General features: G+C 42.2%; 1 protein-coding gene across 7 annotated transcripts in view; it reads right to left on the minus strand.

Moving 5' to 3' along the window:
- Positions 1-19666, minus strand: part of GRAMD1B (GRAM domain containing 1B) — a 169397-nt gene that overhangs the window by 110067 nt on the left and 39664 nt on the right. For 6 of the 7 annotated variants that reach the window (XM_070765664.1, XM_070765665.1, XM_070765670.1 and 3 more), the window contains one exon: positions 15233-15298. The exons of the other annotated variant lie outside the window; for it this stretch is intronic. In XM_070765664.1, coding sequence (XP_070621765.1) covers positions 15233-15298 — 66 coding nt within the window. The remainder of the gene's footprint in view (positions 1-15232; positions 15299-19666) is intronic. 7 annotated transcript variants of the gene reach the window in all.

Below are 19666 nucleotides of genomic sequence, written 5' to 3' on the forward strand. Positions count from 1 at the left end.
CCTTCCTCTTCTTTCTTTCTTTCTTCCTCTTCTTCCTTCCTTCCTCTTCTTTCTTTTTTCTTTTTTCTTTCTTTCCTTCTTTCTTTCTTCCTTTCTCTTTCCTTCCTACCTTCTTTCCTACCTTTCTCTTTCTTTCTTTCTTTCTTTCTATCTATCTTTCTTCTTTCCTTGCCTTATCTTTCCTTCCCTCCTTCCTTCTTTTCTTCCTTTCTTCCTTTCTTCCTTTCTTCCTTTCTCTTTCTTTCTTTCTTTCCTTCCTCCTTCCTTTTTTCTTTCCACCTTCCTTCCTTCCCCTTTCTTTCTTTCTTTCTTCTCTCCTTCTTTTATCTTTCCTTCCTTCTTTCCTTCCCTCTTTTCTTTTCTTCCTTCCTATTCCTTTCTTCCTTCCTTCCTTCCTTCCTTCCTTTCTCTTTCCTTCCTACCTTCTTTCCTACCTTTCTCTTTCTTTCTTTCTATCTTTCTTTCTATCTATCTATCTATCTTTCTTCTTTCCTTCCGTTATCTTTCCTTCCTTCTTTCCTTCCCTCCTTCCTTCTTTTCTTCCTTCCTTTCTTTCTTCCTTTCTCTTTCTTCCTTTCCTTCCTCCTTCCTTTTTTTCTTTCCACCTTCCTTCCTTCCTCTTCTTTCTTTCTTTCTTTCTTCTTTCTTTCCTTCCTCCTTCCTTCCCCTTCCTTCCTTCCTCTCTTCCTTCCTTCCTTCTCTCCTTCCTTTATCTTTCCTTCCTTCTTTCCTTCCCTCTTTTCTTCCTTCCTATTCCTTCCTTTCTTTCTTTCTTCCTTTCTCTTTCCTTCCTTCCTTCCTTTCTTTCTTCTTTCTTTGGAACTTTGAGAAATACTTTTTTATTTTTATTTTTTTTAAAAGGCACTCACGTTTCAGCCCCCAGGGAAAGGCAGAGAAAGCAGCTTCCGAAAGCTGGCCTTATCCGTCTATTATTTTTCCTCTCCTCCCTCTTTGCCTCTTTCACTGAAGGATCAATATTAAAGACGACACTGCAGCAGAGTTGCTAATGATGTTGTTGACAGGTGCCGGTTAAAATTTGCAAAAACAGAGTTCCAAGGACCCCCAAGGCCGAGTTGCAAAGAGGTTCCAAAGAAGAACTGCAGAGTAAAAAAAACAACAACCTCCAAGTCTTAGACGTCTGGAATCAAATCCAGGACCGAGAGTAGCCAAAAGAGGAAAAATTCACCATCTGGAGATGTTTCTCCAAACCCACCACCCCGTCCTTCCTTGTCGTCTTTCAGTGTTCGGTCACCGAGGCCGTCTCTTGGCACCCTCTTGCCTCTCCAAAGAGCTTTGCGTAGAGTTCGACTGTCAGCAAACACTAATTCACAAAGTAGCCTGGAAAAATAAAAAATAAAAGTAAAGGAGGGACAGGCTTCGGCAAAACGGAAGGCAGCTTTTTTTCAAAGAGGGTCGGTCCACGCTTCCATCGTGTTGCTCTACGCCGTCTTCTCCTTTCAAGCCAGCCCTGATGAGCAGAGCAAAACCAGGTGACCGAGACGCTTCCTTTCCATCTCTCGGTTGCTGACTCACTCGGAAGGCCGATGTTCTTCCATCCCATCAAACCCGATCGAGCGCCGAGCTGACAGCCCTCTCCCGGGGGAATAGGTTTAAAGGCTGCGGCGTGTGGAGAGCATCTTCTAAGACAGTGAATTTGTGAACCTTTTTTTCCTCAGGTGCAAAAAGAGTGTGTGTGCGTGCTATTGTGCAGGTATGAGTGCCTACACCCAGGGGTGGACAGCAGGCAGGACGGGGTGGAACGCAGTTCCACCGGCTGAAATGAAGATGAGTGCGCAGCTCCAGCTGATCGGCGGCTGTCACTTCCTGGATTACTGGTCTCAGCTAGGCTCTCCTTTTTTTCCCTGCTGCTGCTGCTGTATCTGTGCTCCTTGCTTTTTTCCTCTTTCCTCCTTCCTGGCCTCGGACGAGCTTCCCTCTCTCCTGCTTGGCTCCCTTACAGCCTCATGCGTCCACCTCCCATCCAAGGTGCAAGCAGAAGGTGTGGGTGGAAGCGGCGCTGGCAGCATATATGCTTCTGGCAGTTCCCCTAGCTACTCAGTCTGAGGGGGGGGCGACCCAGGAGGGAGAGCGCGGAAAACGCAAAGCAAATTGTCACCCCACTGAGTGATACTCACAACTGACAAGATTGTAAGTCGAGGACTTAATAGTTCACTTGAACGATGATGATCGTTCAAGCCACTCCCACCTGGTCACATGACTGGCAAGCCACTCCTACCCAGTCACATGATCATTAAGCCACACCGACAAAATAAGCCACACCCACAAGGTAAAACTTTGGCTGCCCATTACTGCCCACACCCATAATTCAATGCCTGGGGAGGCCGAAAACAGGCTTTACTCCCCTGGAGGCTCTCTGGAGGCAGGAAACGGCCTGTTTCCCAACTTCTGATGGGCCCAGGAGGCTCGTGTTTTGTCCTCCCCAGGCTCCAAAGGCTTCCCTGGAGTCGAGGGAGGGTAAAATTGCCACACATGGGTTTCTACACAGCCTTTCTACTTTCTGATGTCTCAGCAAAGCTAAATTTCTGATGTGGTTGACTGGTTGTAGGAAGCCACCCTATAATTCTATCATATTTTTAGCCATCCCTTCCAGGCTCGCCATGCACAGAAATCATATTTTTTTTTAAAAAAAATTATTTTACAACAGACATTATTTCTACAGCCTTTTCTGACATCCATCTCTAGGCCATAGCAATCGGAAGTTTGCAGCCCGAGATAATTAAAAACATATGGCGGCCTCTGAAAATGCAGAGGAGGAAGAAAGGAAACACACTACAAATGCCTCATCCGTTGAAAGATTGTCTAGAAATTGTGCAGAGATTGAGAGATTCAGGAAGCAAAAGAGCACCATATATCGCCCCCCCTCCAGATAGAATAGATAGAGGGGCGGCATACAAATCTAATAAATTATTATTATTATTATTATTATTATTATTATTATTATTATTATTATTATTAATTCAAACAAATAGAAACATAGAAACATAGAAGATTGACAACAGAAAAAGACCTCATGGTCCATCTAGTCTGCCCTTATACTATTTCCTGTATTTTATCTTAGGATGGATCTGTGTTTATCCCAGGCATGTTTAAATTCAGTGACCGTGGATTTGCCAACCACGTCTGCTGGAAGTTTGTTCCAAGCATCTACCACTCTTTCAGTCAAATAATATTTTCTCACGTTACTTCTGATCTTTCCCCCAACTAAACTCAGATTGTGCCCCCTTGTTCTTGTGTTCACTTGGAGATGCTTAACTGATGGAACTAAACTAAGGCTATTTAGGAGGCCCAAGCCAGTGAGATCGATAGACAAATCAATACAGCCCGATTTAGACCCAGAAATAAAAAAACCTGATTAAAAGACAGATTAAAAAACAAACAAACAGGTCAACGGAACAATACCAACTGCCCCCTTCAGCTCAGCAGAGTCAAATACATTTCGAATCGGCTGCCACTCATTTGAGAATGAAGCTGCACTTTCTCGGAAAATGACATACACATTCTTGTGTACAATTTGAAACCGATTCTCACCAAAATAAAAGGGTACAACCGCAACAGAAACCAACAAAACAATTGCCACGGGAAGGAAACACACTCTACTGCGAAGCCAGTTTGCACATCTACACCCCCAACACAGATCCCCGTATATATGGACATTAAAGACAGACAGGACTTGAGTCCTATAAGGTTCAGATGAAGTGTTATAAATGGAGAGAAAGTGAGTGTAGTTAGGATCAGGATTAAAATAAACATAACAAGAGTAGAAGTGATCCGAAAAAATTTAACCCAGATGACGAAATTGGAATGATAAGGTTTTAATAAAGGACAGCATTAAAGTAAAGTAGAGATGGTATTAAAGTGTATATACCACAATTAAAATTAATAATTATAAATATGTATAAGCCGATGCAAAAACAGGGATAAGATATTCCCCATATATGTTGAATAGACTTCCCTTAAAGCTTAGGGTACAGGAGAATTTTCTCCACTTCCGCAAGACTTACGAAGAGAGACTGAGGGAACTGGGCATGGATAGCCTAGAGAAAAGGAGGGCCAGAGCGGACATGATAGCAGTCTACAGGTATACGAGGGGTTGCCACAGAGAGGAGGGGATCACTTTATTCTCCAGGGCACCGGAGGGCCGGATGAGGAACAATGGCTGGAAGCTGACCAAGGAGAGATTCAACCTGGAAATAAGGAAGAACTTCCTGACGGTCAGAACGATCAACCAGTGGAACAACCTACCAGCGGACATTGTGAACTCCAATACTCTGGACATTTTAAAGAGGAAATTGGACTGCCATTTGGCTGGGATGCTATAGGGTTCCTGCTTAGGCAGGGGGTTGGACTTGATGACCTGCATGGTCCCTTCCAACTCTAACAATAGATAGATAGATAGATAGATAGATAGATAGATAGATAGATAGATAGATAGATAGATAGATAGATGATTAAATGATTAAATGATTAATTGAATAATTGAATAATTGAATAATTGAATAATTGAATAATTGAATAATTGAATAATTGAATAATTGAATAATTGAATAAATAAATAAATATATTCCTCTTTGATTTGGCAGATTAAAACATCCTTGTTCTGGGGGTCAGCAAGAGGGGAGGACATTGGAGAGGTTGGGAATAGTTTTAACAAGGTTTGTGGTTTTATTAAATATGTTCCAGTTAAGTGTGTGCATTGCCTACTGTCTGTCTTTGTTAGTTGTATATGGCTTGCTGTTATGCCCTCTGTTAAAAGGGCATTATAAATAAATGTTTATTATTGTTGTTGTTGTTGTTGTTGAGATAAAAAGAGGACCCAAGAACCTTGAAGCATTTTAACCTTTCCAGGAAACTCCATTTCCTATTTCAAAATTATTTGAGAGCAACACTATGTCGCTGTTAATGAGGTGTAAACTGCTATTCAAACAGAACCAAAGGTTTGCGACCAGCTCAGAAGGTATTATAGGAAGGAAACAATGGGGTTTGAAAACATCTTACAATTGCTAATGGAGGAGATATTTGTAATTGGTCTCACATCTGAATAACTCCACATTTCAATAACTCCTTTCTTTCTCTCCTCTTGCCCATTTCAATTCCCCTTTCAAATCCTTTATCCTGTCCACAGATCTGAGGAAGTGAGCAGTTGTCTATGAAGATCTTCAATCATTCAAAGGTGGTGTTTCCCCACCCACCCACCCCGCCCAAAAAAAGCCAACTAAATTCACCAAAAATAAAATGAAGATGTAACTTCATTGGCAACTGCACTTCAACAAGAATAAAACGAAGATGCAACCTGAACTTGCCAAGGAGAGAAGCCACCAAGAATTAAGGAGAAACGTCCTGACAGTGAGAACAATCAATTAGTGGACCACAAGTTGCCTTCAGAGCTTGTGGAGGTTTTTAAGAAGTGTAGGGTTTTATGCCTATGTAGGGGGTTGGACTAGAAGACCTCCAAGGTCCCTTCCAACTCTGCTATTCTATTCTATTCTATTTTATTGTATTCCATTCCAATTCCAATCTATACTATTTAATCTATTCAACTCCACTCCATTCTCTCTTCTCTTCTCTTCTTTTCTCTTCTTTTCTCTTCTATCTTATTCTATTCTGTATTCCATTCCATTCCAATCCAATCCAATCCACTCTATTCTTTTCTACATTCCCATATCCTATTCTATCCTATCTTATTCTATCCCATCTTATTCTATCCTACCCTACTCTACCCTATTCTATTTTACTCTATCTACATTCCCTCTATTCTATTCTATTCTATTCTATTCCTACTCTACTCTAATCTCTGTTCTATTCTATTATTCTATTCTATCACCACACTGTTTACTCATTCCATTGATTGGCATTCTTATGGTCTTCCTACTGTCCATTATGGAGAAACACCTTTGAAGTTTCTACATCTTTGAGGCTACACCTTTGAAGGCTGTGAGTTGGATCCTAGGTAGAGGCAGATATTTCTCTCCCTTCCCTCCCTTTCATGGGGTAGACGAAGACAACAATCCTGGCTCCTCTTAAACCTCTCCTCTACAACTTAAATATACCTGGATCTTTCCATTTTTCATCATGATTTGGTCCGCAGTCCTTTCGCCATCTTGGTAGCCCTTTTTACCTAGTCCTCCGTTTGTTTAAACGCCGGCCAGAAATCTTGAAACCCAGCCACCCTGGGAGACGTGATGTCTGACCTTAAGCATTTGAGCTTCTCCACTTCATATTTTCTCAGAAACCCGAGGCAATTCCCCATCACGAAGTCCCACAAACCAACCGGCGGCCAGCTCAAGAGGTGTTTGCGTGACCTATAAAGTTTGTGATAAAATTCAAACTTCAGCCCCCTCAGTTCGTTTGCCTCTCAACCACAGTCCTCCAGGCAATCTGTTTGTAAATCACCAACTCTTACCAGAACAAGAGTGTGAACTGCATGGCTGCCTTGAAGCATGCTACGTGGGAGATATATAATGCAAATATTTAACCACAAATTGACTCAACCCGAGAGGGAACTTCGCTGCAGCAAAGGGCCATCGTTCGGGCGCGAGGATTTCCCACATCCTTTCTCTATGCTTAGTCACCTCCTCTGACATCTACAGGTAATCCTCAATTTGCAACATTGTCCAAAAAAGCGACTTATGACCATTTTCCACATTTACGACCGTTGCCGATCAAAATTCAGATGCTTAGAAACATAGAAGATTGACGGCAGAAAAAGACTTCGTGGTCCATCTAGTCGGCCCTTATACTGCTTCCTGTATTTTATCTTAGGATGGATATATATTTATCCCAGGCATTTTTAAATACAGTGACTGTGGAATTACTAACCACGTCTGCTGGAAGTTTGTTCCAAGCATCTACTACTCTTTCAGTAAAATAATATTTTCTCATGTTGCTTCTGATCTTTCCCACAACTAACCTCAGACTGTGCCCCCTTGTTCTTGTGTTCACTTCCCTATTAAAAACACTTCCCTCCTGAACCTTATTTAACCCTTTTGCCTATTTAAATGTTTCAATCCTGTCCCCCCCTTTCCCTTCTGTCCTCCAGACTAGACAGATTGAGTTCATGAAGTCTTTCCTGATAAGTTTTATGCTTAAGACCTTCCACCATTTTCGTAGCCCACCTTTGGACCCATTCAATTTGATCCATGTCCTTTTGTAGGTGAGGTCTCCACAATTGAACGCCGTACTTCAAATGTGTTCTCACTAACTTAGTAACTGATTCATATTTATGAGCCATATTTGAGGGCATAAAAGAGCCGGGGTGGCGCAGCAGGTAGAGTGCAGTACTGCAGGCCACTGAAGCTGACTGTAGGTCAGCGGTTCAAATCTCATCACCGGCTCAAGGTTGACTCAGCCTTCCATCCTTCCGAGGTGGGTCAAATGAGGACCCGGATTGTGGGGGCCATAGGCTGGCTCTGTTAAAAAGTGCTATTGATAACATGTTGTAAACTGCCCTGAGTCTAAGGAGAAGGGTGGCATTAAAAAATCAGATAGATAGATAGATAGATAGATAGATAGATAGATAGATAGATAGATAGATAGATAGATAGATAGATGGGCGGGCGGGCGGGCGGGCGGGCGGGCGGGCGGGCGGGCGGGCGGGCGGGCGGGCGGGCAGGCAGGCAGACATATAGATAGATAGATAGATAGATAGATAGATAGATAGATAGATAGATAGATAGATAGATGTTATGTTTATATTAACTACTATCCTATACATGTTAGACAAATCAATCAATCAATCAATCAATTCAATTCAATTCTCCGAAATCAATCACTGGACTAGAGAAATCAGAGCTTTTAGCACCTCTTCATTATCCCAAAAATAATCAATCAGTCAATAAATAAATAAATGTATAAACCAATCAATAAATCAATAAATCACACTGCCAAAGGAAGAAGGTGATCAAAAAAATCCAAAACTTTAAGGCTTAAAAAAAAGAAAGAAAGAGGGACTCCGAGGCAGCAAGGAGGAGCACGTGCCTCCCATAATTCCCGGTACAAGGCTGCCTCCCATACACTGCACCAGAGAGAGAAACCCATGGGGAATGGCAGGAAACTGACCGGGCCTTTGTGCCGCTCTCAAATTTCCTGGGAAATTTTTCCAGGCTCGGGTTCTTAAGTAGAAAATAGTTCTTAAGAAGAGGCAAAAAAATCTTGAACACCCGGTTCTTATCTAGAAAAGTTCTTAAGTAGAGGCATTCTTAGGTAGAGGTACCACTGTATTTGCTCCTCCAACCACCAAGCGATTACTTACATCAGTCTGAGAAAGGAGAGCTTTTTTCTCAAGGAAGCTAACCGGAGATGGCAAGTCTGCTTTGTACCTAAGTTGGAGGTGATCTTCTTGGATTGAAGGTTCTGGACCATGACTGTGCTTGGCAGAGCACCGGCAGGTAACGCAGGAGACCACAACCCATAGAAAACGTTCGCGAAGTTCACAAGGTTCCCCAGCTTTCTAGTCCTGAAGGAAACGTTGCTTCACAGTTCGGGACATAAAAACAGTTCCAAAAGACAGCGTGGGAATCAGACGCTTGACGCATGCGCCTTCACTTCTCAAGTCAAGATTCCTTAGAGGAGAAGTCCAAAGGTTTCCGGTCTGCAGAAGAAAGAGCTTTTTGGATGGACAATCCTCACCAGATATCCCCAAATGGCTTCCTTATTATGACTCTTCCTGAGTCTTTCTCCCACTTCTGAGTACCAAAACAATCCTGGCTGGATGTTTCGATTGCTCCTTTTTGGAAACTGCGATGTGGTCTTCACTGAAGCTCCGTTTTCGTTCTGTGTGTATGTGTCTTGTGGTGGATAGGGCTTTTTTCTCTGTCCCAGTTCTGAAGAAAGAAACCAGCCCTGCCCGGCCGGCTCCACCTGGGCATGATGTCAGCTGCAGTGCGCTACCAGGAAGGTTGTTTGCTCCTTAAATCCCAAGGCAGCACCTGAAAACAAGATTTTTCCCCCCAAGGGGCTCAGAGCTTGGCTCCCTCCTGCCATCATCAGCAAATAAATAGGGTGGTAGAAGCAGCTGATCAACCAAAGCAGGTGGCACAAGAGAACATTGTGGCGTGGCTCGGGACAGGCGGACACGTGTACGAACACAAGCCTCCAGGAGCAAGGAGGTTCGGAGGGAAGAACTTCTGACCAGCGAAGGGTTTTAACCACTGAAGGGCTGCTTGTATTCCATGCTACCAGTGCGCCCTCCGAAGCCGTCGGAAGTATGCATGCAACTGGCGTGTGGGTCTGTGCGCCCCCCGTCAGCATGAGATTTGGTGTCTGCGCAGGCGTAGCACGCAAAATTGTGCGTGAGGATGCACACGTGAGTGAGATTTTGGCAATTTTCGGCAATATTTCTTCTTACGTGCATAGGCAGAAGAAAAAATCGGCATACATCACCGAAATCTTGCTCGCGCGCAAGAAATGCACACGTGGGTAGATTTGATTTGATTGATTTGATTTCATTTTATTAGATTTGTATGCCGCCCCTCTCTGTAGACTCGGGGCGGCTAACAACAGTAGTAAACAGCATATGACAATCCAATATAAACAGTTAAAAACCCCTATACATACAGACATACCATGCATAGAATTGTAAAGGCCTAGGGGGAAAGAGTATCTCAATTCCCCCATGCCTGGCGGCAGAGGTGGATTTTACAAAGCTTACGAAAGGCAAGGAGGGTGGGGGCAATTCTAATCTCTGGGGGGAGTTGGTTCCAAAGGGCCGGGGCTGCCACAGAGAAGGCTCTTCCCCTGGGTCCTGCCAAATGGCATTGTTTAGTTGACGGGGCCTGGAGAAGACCCACTCTGTGGGACCTAACTGGTCGCTGCGATTCGTGCAGCAGAAGGCGGTCCTGGAGATAGTCTGGTCCGGTGCCATGAAGGGCTTTATAGGTCATAACCAACACTTTGAATTGTGACCGGAAACTGATGGGCAACCAGTGCAGACTGCGGAGTGTTGGTGTAACATGGGCATATTTGGGAAAGCCCATGATTGCTTTTGGGTGGTTTTCACCAATATTTTTGCTCCTGTGCATGCGCAGCAGCAAAAACTCAGCAAACCTCATAGAAATCTCATCCATGTGAGAGAAATCTCGTGTGGGGATGCACGCATGAATGAGATTTTGGTGGCCGTGTTTTGGCATGTGCGGAAGCAAAAAAACCTCGCCGAAACATGGGTGCAGCTATGGCTCTGTGTGTGATTTTGCTACATCCACAGGTGCAGAAGCAAAATTGTGCTGGCACTTACGAGCCGCGGTGGTGAGCCCAATTTAGCATTTCGGCTCGTAGCCCACCACTAGATGCATGCATGCATGTATGCATACATACATACATACATACATACATACATACATACTGTACATATATACCTCCGGAACCGCCTACTACCGCACGAATCCCAGCAGCCAATAAGGTCCCACAGAGTCGGCCTTCTCCGGGTCCCGTCGACTAAACAATGTCGTCTGGCGGGCCCCAGGGGAAGAGCCTTCTCTGTGGCGGCCCCGGCCCTCTGGAATCAACTCCCCCCGGAGATTAGAACTGCTCCCACCCTCCTTGTCTTCCGTGAACTACTTAAGACCCATCTATACTGCCAGGCATGGGGGATTTGAGACACCTTTCCCCCAGGCTTATTATAATTTATGTTTGGTATGTATGTGTTGTTTGGTTTTTTAAATTGATAGGGTTTTTAGTTTTTTCTTAATATTAGATTTGTGCCTGTACAATATTGTTTTATCGCTTGTTGTGAGCCGCCCCGAGTCTTCGGAGAGGGGCGGCATACAAATCTAATTAATAATAATAATAATAATAATAATAATAATAATAATAATAATAATAATAATAATAATAATAATATATACATAAATTCACAACTTCTGAAGGGAAACCATTCCACTGGTTCATTTCTTCTCCCTGTCAGGACCTTCCTCCTTAGTTCTGAGTTGGTTCTCTCCTGGATTAGTTTCCATTCCTTGGATTTTGAGTGTTTGGAGCCCTCTTCTGACCAAAGAAGGTGGGAGACTGGAAGGGGGCTTCAATTGGGGGACTCCTGGCCTTTTTCAACAACACGCCTAGGACTTTGTGACTGTCACTTTTCCAAAGCAGGAGAACCTTTCAAAGACAAGATCCAGATGGTTTCCTCTTTCCTTCCCCCCCCTCTTTTTTCTTGAATTATAATTTCCTTTCTTTGTTACTGTTTGTAGTGAATAAAGTTTTCTTCCTTGTAAGGTTTTTGAGAGAATACATAAGGAGTAGGAGCAGGCACTAGGGTGTACCTGAAGTACTAAAGGAGAAGGATACTTTAACGCAAAAAATGAAAAATAATATGAAAGTACAAGACACAGATACTTGGGAAATTTTTTACAAATGGGTCAACGACAGGGGGAGAGGGAAGAATAATAACAATAATGATTAAAAAATTAACAAACAAGTAAAATAAATAAATAAATGAGTTTGAAAATACAACAACAACCCAATTTGGGATAAACATTACTTTATTTACTCGTTGACAGTTCTTTTCAACCGAAATATTATTGTTATTTCAATGAAAAAAAATAATGGAAAAATTGAGATGTATATATGTACAATATATATAGATATAGGATTTCGCTGATACAAATTTCCGTAAAATCATATTAAGAGCGGCTGCATGATGGCAGCAGGGGTAGGGAGGGGGGGAATTGTGGTTGTATGTTGATGTAACAGAAAAGCTATAATTGTACTTACATTCTATGAACACATTGATCTGTTAAATGTGTGTCTTTTATATTTATATATATTCAATAAATACTATTAAAAAAATAATAATAATAATAAAGTTTTAAATGAATTATTCAAAAATAAAATAAAGGAGAAGGATATTAATTTAATAAGGTTTTAAAGGAAATTAAGCTTGAAGTCAATTAAAAGAGAATTAGATACCTAGATGACAAAATTAGAGGTCAAGGTTGGGGGGGTTGAATTGACACTGGAAGTAATTAATTTGGAACTAATAATTTTGGGGGGGGAGATTAATTATAAATAATGTACTAACTCAATACAGTTTTTATTATAATATGAAAATATTTCCAAATGTATTGAAAAAGTTTGTACGGAGAAAAAAATTTACCCAGATTCCTCTCCTCTCCAAATCTGCACTTTTCAAATTCCCTTTCCTTCCTGAAACAGATTGCAAACTCCCCAGGTAGAAAGGACACACGAGAAAATGAAGTCATTGACAGCGGAAGATTTTTTTTTTGACAGCCCTGAATCATATTCTTGAATGCTCTTGAGTCACTCCGCCTTCAATAAGTGGCAGAACTTTATGTTTTGCACAGGGTAGGAGTTTTCAAACCAAGGGTCCAATCTAAGACGGCTAAATTAAGGAGAAATTTTCTGACAGTGAGAACAATAAATCAGTGGAACCACTTGCCTCCAGAAGTTTGTGGGTGCTTCGACACTGGAGGTTTTCCAGAAGAAATTGGACAATCAGTCGTTCTTAAATGGGTTTCCTGCCCGAGCAGGGGGTTGGATTACTAGAAGCGCTCCAAGGTCCCTTCCAACTCTGTTAATTCGAATGTTCAATCTCACAAACACAAGCAATTAAGGTACACCGAAAGGAAGGGAGGGAGGGAAGGATGGAGGGAAAGAGAGGGAGGGAAAGAAGCAGGAAGGAAGGAGGGAGGGAGAAAACAAAGGAAGGAAGGAAGGAAAGGATAGTGAAGAAAAAGAAAGAAATAAAGAAAGAAGGAGGGAGGAAAGAAGCAGGAAGGAAGGAGGGAGGGAGAGAAGAGGGAGGAAGGAAGGAAGGAAGGAAGGAAAGGAGAGTGAAGAGAAAGAAAGAGAGAAAGAAAGAGGGAGGAAGAGAGGGAGGGAAAGAGAGGGAGGAAAGAAGCAGGAAGGAAGGAGGAAGGGAGAGAAGAGGAAGGAAGGAAGAAAGGAAGGAAAGGAGAGTGAAGAGAAAGAAAGAAAGAAAGAAGGAAGGATGGAAGGAAGGAAGGAAGGAAGGAATGAAGGAAAGAAGGAAGGAAGAAAGAAGGAAGGAAAGAAAGGAGAGTGAAGAAAAAGAAAGAAAGAAAGAAGGAAGGAAGGAGAGTGAAGAAAAAGAAAGAAAGAAAGAGGGAGGGAGGCGAGAAGAAGGAAGGAAGGAAGGAGAGAAGAAGGAAGGAAGGGAAGGAGAGTGAAGAGAAAGAAAGAAGGAAGAAAGGAAGGGGGGAGGGAGAGAGGGAAGTGGGGAAATATTTAAACTTGGACTTTCCAGAGCAGAATATGGTTTGTCTGCTTTGTTCCCTCTTATTTCCTCCAGGGTAACCATTTCTACAGGGGCACGGATAATTGGAAGGAAACATATGGAAGAAAAGGCTGAGCTACTGAAGACTAATTCTCAGCAGCCAGGTTCTCTCCTGGGTTATTAATTGGCCCTCCGAGGGACTTGTTGTTCTCTTTAGACTGGGGAACATTTTTCTTTCCTGCTTTTACTACCATCGGTGGAGTTATCGTGACAAAGACAACCAAAGCATAAATGGGCTGCAGCCAAGAAGGAGGAACCAAAGTAGGGAGTTAGTTAGATCAAGAGCCCCATTTTTGAACCCATTGCTAGTGTGCAAGGAGTGTGGAAGCTCCACACCCACTTTCTCCAGTTGTTAGGTAAATTCCAGGGACGGCTTTCAAGCGTACCAAGAAGAAACAACCCTCCGATTCTTCCGTTAAAAATAACTTTAAAAATTAAGTAATTTAATGATCTTTTCTTTAAGAAAAAAGAAACAACTATCTATCCCTAGAGAACGGAGCAACGTTTTTTTCACACCACAGCTTCATAATAAATTTGGATACCAGCCGTCAACTAGATTGAAGGCAATTCAAATGTTCATTTGGGAGCATTTGGCACTGTGACCCAACAACACGGGGAGTTCCGCAATATCAAAATTCAGTGGCGCTGATGGCGTGACCTAGTTTGGTAATGAAATGTCTGCAAAAAAGACCCCACCAAAGGTTCTTTTTTAAAAGAAGCAATTGATTTTCTTGTTTTTCTTTGAAGATGTTTCGCTTCCTATCCAAGAAGCTTCTTCAGCTGACTTCTTTCTTTCTTTCTTTCTTTCTTTCCTTCCTTCCTTCCTTCTTTCTTTCCTTTCTTTCTTTCTCCTTTCTTCCTTTTCTCTCTCTCTCTTTCTTTCTCTCTCTCTCTTTCTTTCTCCTTCCTTCATTCCTTCCTTTTTACCTCACTCTTCTTCCTTCCATCTTTCTTCACTCTCCTTCCTTCCTTCTCTTTCTTACTTCTTTCCTCACTTTTCTTCCTTCTTTCTTCTTTCTTCACTTCCCTTCCCTTCATTTCTTCCTTCTTTCCTCACTTTCCTTCCTTCCTTCTTTCTTCACTCTCCTTCCTTCCTTCTCTTTCTTCCTTCCTTCCTCACTCTTCTTCCTTTCTTCTTTCTTCCCTTCCCTTCCCTTCATTTATTCCTTCTTTCCTCACTTCCCTCCCTTCCTTCCTCAGAGCTGATACAAGAGATGGTCCTGTAGCCTAGAGGCCAAGGCCACTGCCTTACAAAGCAGAGCCCGAGGTTCAAATCCCAGTAAGGGTGTGGCTACCTGATGAAGGCAAATAAGCTCAAAATAGGTCTATAGTAGTCTCCCTTCCTTTTCATTATCAGCAAAAATATGTCACACACACACACAAACACACACACAAGCATATACATATACATATCAGGGGTGGAGGAGAAGAATTGTCTTTTTGGCTAATGAAAAACAAAACAAAAAAAACTCCAAGACTGGAAGACAAAGCATATTTTGCTAATCTGCTAAAATAGTCATGTGCACTATTTTCAGTTTTTATTTTCCCCTTTAGCCTCCTTTGTACTAACACTGCAGTTTGAAGTTATAATAAATCAGCATGTGGTGTCAAAGTTCCAGGTAGCATCCAAACTAAATAAACCCAATTTATTGCCGGAGCCATCCGGGCACCTCCACTGGGGAACCTGAATCTGAGTTCCCCACCCAGTTGAAAGTTCACATCCCTTGTGCCACCACCACCACCCCACCCACAAACTTGTCACGTTGCCAGTGTGGCCGGTCCTCCTTCCACTTCCGCCCAGGTGTGTGAGCACAGGATGACCTTGAACCCCTCGAAAGAATGCTTTGTGGCTGCTTCTCTTCCCTCCCGAAAATCACCCCTCCCAAGTTCCCATAAACACCAGGCCTTCGGTAGAAACCACCAGCTTCTGCACCCACCAATTCATCCTTTCTTCGGGTGACTTACCTGTCATCACGTAGTCGGGGGCTCAGAAATCGGGAGGGGTCATCCTCATGACTGCTGTGTTGGCTGCTGTAGAAACAAGCAAAATATGAGCCACAAAGGAAATGACTCTTAAGTTGAATAGTAAAGCCATTTGGTTGCACATATAAAATAAGGTTTATCTTGCCCATTTAAAAATGGCATGTCCTTGTTCTGTTATTTATTTTCCCCCCACTAGCTTTCATTATAACAGACTGCAAGGAAGAGGTATCCTGAAAGTTGAATTTGTCTTTTCTTTGTACAATACTCATTTTAGATCAGGGGTTTCCAACGTTGGCGACTTGGCTACTGCAATGCGCTCTGCATGGGGCTACCCTTGAAGAGCGTCTGGAGACATCAGCTGGTGCAAAATGCAGCAGTGCGTGAAATTACGGATGTACCTAGGTACGCCCGTATTACTCCAACTTTACGTGCGCTGCATTGGTGGTCAGTTGGTCTCCAAACACAATTCAAGGTGTTGGTTATCACCTTTAAAACCCTAAATGGCTCAAGGCCAGACTATTTGCGGGACCGCCTGCTCCCTCATACCTTGCTGTGGCCACTAAGGGCCCACAGAGTCGGCCTTCTCCAGGTCCCGTCCGCCAAACAATGTTGGCAGGCAAGACCTCGGGGAAGAGCCTTCTCTGTGGTGGCTCTGACCCTTTGGAACCAACTGCCTCCAGAGATCCGCATTATCTCCACCATACTGGTCTTCCAGAAAGCCGTTAAGACCTGGCTTTTCCGGCAGCCCTGGAATGAAGCTGATTGCAAGTATATATGTTTTTTATATTATTGTTATTATTGATTTTTATTATTAGATTTTCACTGTTTTTATTGTTGTTGTATTTATTCCGATTGTTACCCAGATAGATAGATAGATAGATAGATGGATGGATGGATGGATGGATGGATGGATGGATGGATGGATGGATGGATGGATGGATGGATGGATAGATAGATAGATAGATAGATAGATAGATAGATAGATAGATAGATAGATAGATAGATAGATGATAAATAGATAGATTGATAGATTTGATAGACAGATAGATAGATAGATAGATAGATAGATAGATAGATAGATAGATAGATAGATAGATAGAGAGACAGACAGACAGACAGACAGACAGACAGATAGACAGATAGATAGATAGATAGATTTGATAGACAGATAGATAGACAGACAGACAGACAGACACACACACACACACACACACATACATACATACATACATACATAGACAGACAGACAATAAATAAGTAAGGAAGCAAGTAAATAAATTAATAAATAAACAAACAAACACACTTTAAGGCTTGTAGACCACAGCTCCCAGAATTCCTGAGCCAGAATGGCTAGCTGGGGAATTCTGGGTTTTGAAGTCCACAAGCCTTAAAATGGCCAAATTTGGAATATATCTCTTTTCGATAAAACAACAGACTTTCTATGCCTTTATATATCCCAGATGTCTTGTTTTCCAAACATTTTTTTTTTTGGCAATACGTTCCTCAATTTTTACCAGGACCCCAAATACATTATGCCCCTTCTCCCTGCCCCATTCTTTCAATATCAAACCTTTCTCTTTTTTACTATGCCCAGAGCCATTTGGGAGGATGGCGGCCTTCCGAAATCTAATCACGCAGGTATAAATAAATAAACGCGACACCGTTAAAGCAAGGATGTATGTATGAGTGGTTCTTTAAATTGGGGTTTTTTAGATTAGATTATTTTTAATATTAGATTTGTTTTCATTGTCTTTTCATTGTTGTTAGCCGCCCCGAGTCTTCGGAGAGGGGGGGCATACAAATCTAATAAATAATAATAAATAATAATAATAAAGGGAAGGGAAGTGTTTTTAATAGGAAAGTGAACACAAGAACAAGGGGTCACAATCTGAAGTTAGTTGGGGGAAAGATCAAAAGCAACATGAGAAAATATTATTTTACTGAAAGAGTAGTAGATCCTTGGAACAAACTTCCCGCAGACGTGGTAGATAAATCCACAGTAACTGAATTTAAACATGCCTGGGATAAACATATATCCATCCTAAGATAAAATACAGAAAATAGTATAAGGGCAGACTAGATGGACCATGAGGTCTTTTTCTGCCGTCAGACTTCTATGTTTCTATGTTTCTATGTTTCTATGTTTCTATGTTTCTAAAGGAAATGGTGGGAAACAGGAATAAAAAAATAAGTAAAAAACCAGAAACTATCCTTCAAGCCATACTGCAATATATCCCCAGGCTTAAAATATCCCCAGATTAAAATATCTCAGATTGAATGTCTATTCCAAAGAGGAAGCTGCACTCTTAGAGGGAGTATCAGTTTCTCGCATTATCCGGAAAATTAGCCTTCAAACCATCCCAGAATGACAGCACCCCGCTGGCATCAAAATCAACTTATCAAGAAATAAATCCCGTCGACGGACACTACTAGACTTTCCAAAGGAGATTTCGGGTTTTTCGTGATGTATTTTTAACCAGCGTCAACATCACACAACTCAACAATTCACATCTGCATTTTCCCCACCGCAGGGTAGGAAAGTCGGAGAGGGAGGGAAGATTCTAGAGGTTGGGACTACAATTCCCAGAAGCTCAATTCAGCTTGGTGAGGAGGAATGCTGGGAGTTGTAGTTCAGCCCCATCTTGCTGGGGTTGAACTACAATTTCACTGCTCCTGGTCTAGGTCAAGCCATCGTCTGGCACTCTCGTTTTCCTGACAGATACACACACCCAGCCCCGGGAAAAAACAACAAAGAAGGCATAGATCAGGGGAAGAACCTTCTCTGGGGCGGCCCCGGCCCTCTGGAACCAACTCCCGCCAGAGATTAGAATTGCCCCCACCCTCCTCGCCTTTCATAAGCTCCTTAAAACCCACCCCTGCCGTCAGGCATGGGGGAACTGAGATATTCTTTCCCCCTAGGCCTCTACAATTTATGCATGGTGTGTCTGTATGTATGTCTGGTTTTATAATAAGGGTTTTTTAGTTGTTTTAGTATTGGATTGTTACATGCTGTTTCTATCACTGTTGTTATGTATTTATGTATTTATTCATTCATTCATTCATTCATTCATTTATTTAGTCCAATACACAATGAGGGTTTTAGTGGGTATATATATATACACACATAGTAGTAAAATACATGTTGAAGGTTATAGAGGAGATACTCATAGTAAAATATATCTAAGAAAGAATAGAAGAGAAAATATAGGAATAGAACATATCAATGAAAGAATAGAAGAAGAGATATAAGAATAGAAGAAAGGTATAGGAGATATAGGAGAGCAATAGGACAGGGGACGGAAGGCACTCTAGTGCACTTGTACTCGCCCCTTACTGACCTCTTAGGAATCTGGATAGGTCAACCGTAGGTAATCTAAGGGTAAATTGTTGGGGGTTTGGGGATGACACTATGGAGTCCCGTAATGAGTTCCACGCTTCGACAACTCGGTTACTGAAGTCATATTTTTTACAGTCAAGTTTGGAGCGGTTAATATTAAGTTTAAATCTGTTGTGTGCTCTTGTGTTGTTGTGGTTGAAACTGAAGTAGTCACCGACAGGCAGGACGTTGCAGCATATGATCTTGTGGGCAATACTTAGATCTTTGTTTAAGGCGTCTTAGTTCTAAACTTTCTAGGCCTAGGATTGAAAGTCTAGTCTCGTAGGGTATTCTGTTTCGAGTGGAGAAGTGAAGGGCTCTTCTGGTGAAGTATCTCTGGACATTTTCAAGGGTGTTGATGTCTGAGATGCGATATGGGTTCCCAAAGATCTGGAATGAATTCTATGTGATCTGAGTTTCTGTCTCCCCCCTCCTTTCCGAATGGCTGTAATATTCTCTAGAACGGAGGTCTTCATAGATGGCTGGAGAATTCTGGGAGTTGAAATTCCCAAGTCAACTTTGGGGATTCCTACTCTAGAAAATAAAAATGAATAATGCTTGAAACCGAATGTTTTGCCAGAAACCTTGATTTTGTTTGTAGTCTGCAGGAAGGAGGGTTAAAACTGCTATGTGGAATGCAGCATTTTGGGATATTCACTTTAGATTGTTGCCTTTGAGTAAGTGATTATTTTGTTTGGTTCACTGTTCTATAGATGCTCACTTCCAGGATGTGGGTGAATTTGATGACCTTCTTGTTTTGAGTCCATTGATATGGGGATTGTTTCGAGGTTCTTAATCAAGTCACATGATTGTCAAGCCACTTCCACCTGGTCACAAAGCCGGCAAGCCCCTCCTACCTGGTCACATGACCATCAAACCACACCCACAAAACAAGCCACACCCACAGTGTGACCTGGATGATGGAGAATCTCTACAGACCTTTATACAACCATCTGTCTATAATGCTGTAGATATGCCAGATTTTTTTTTTTTGACGTCCCTGGGCTCTCCCCAAATCCCAGGGAGAATGTGGTGAGACT

This window comes from Erythrolamprus reginae, chromosome 12 (assembly GCF_031021105.1).
Source record: "Erythrolamprus reginae isolate rEryReg1 chromosome 12, rEryReg1.hap1, whole genome shotgun sequence".
Lineage (NCBI taxonomy): Eukaryota > Metazoa > Chordata > Lepidosauria > Squamata > Dipsadidae > Erythrolamprus > Erythrolamprus reginae.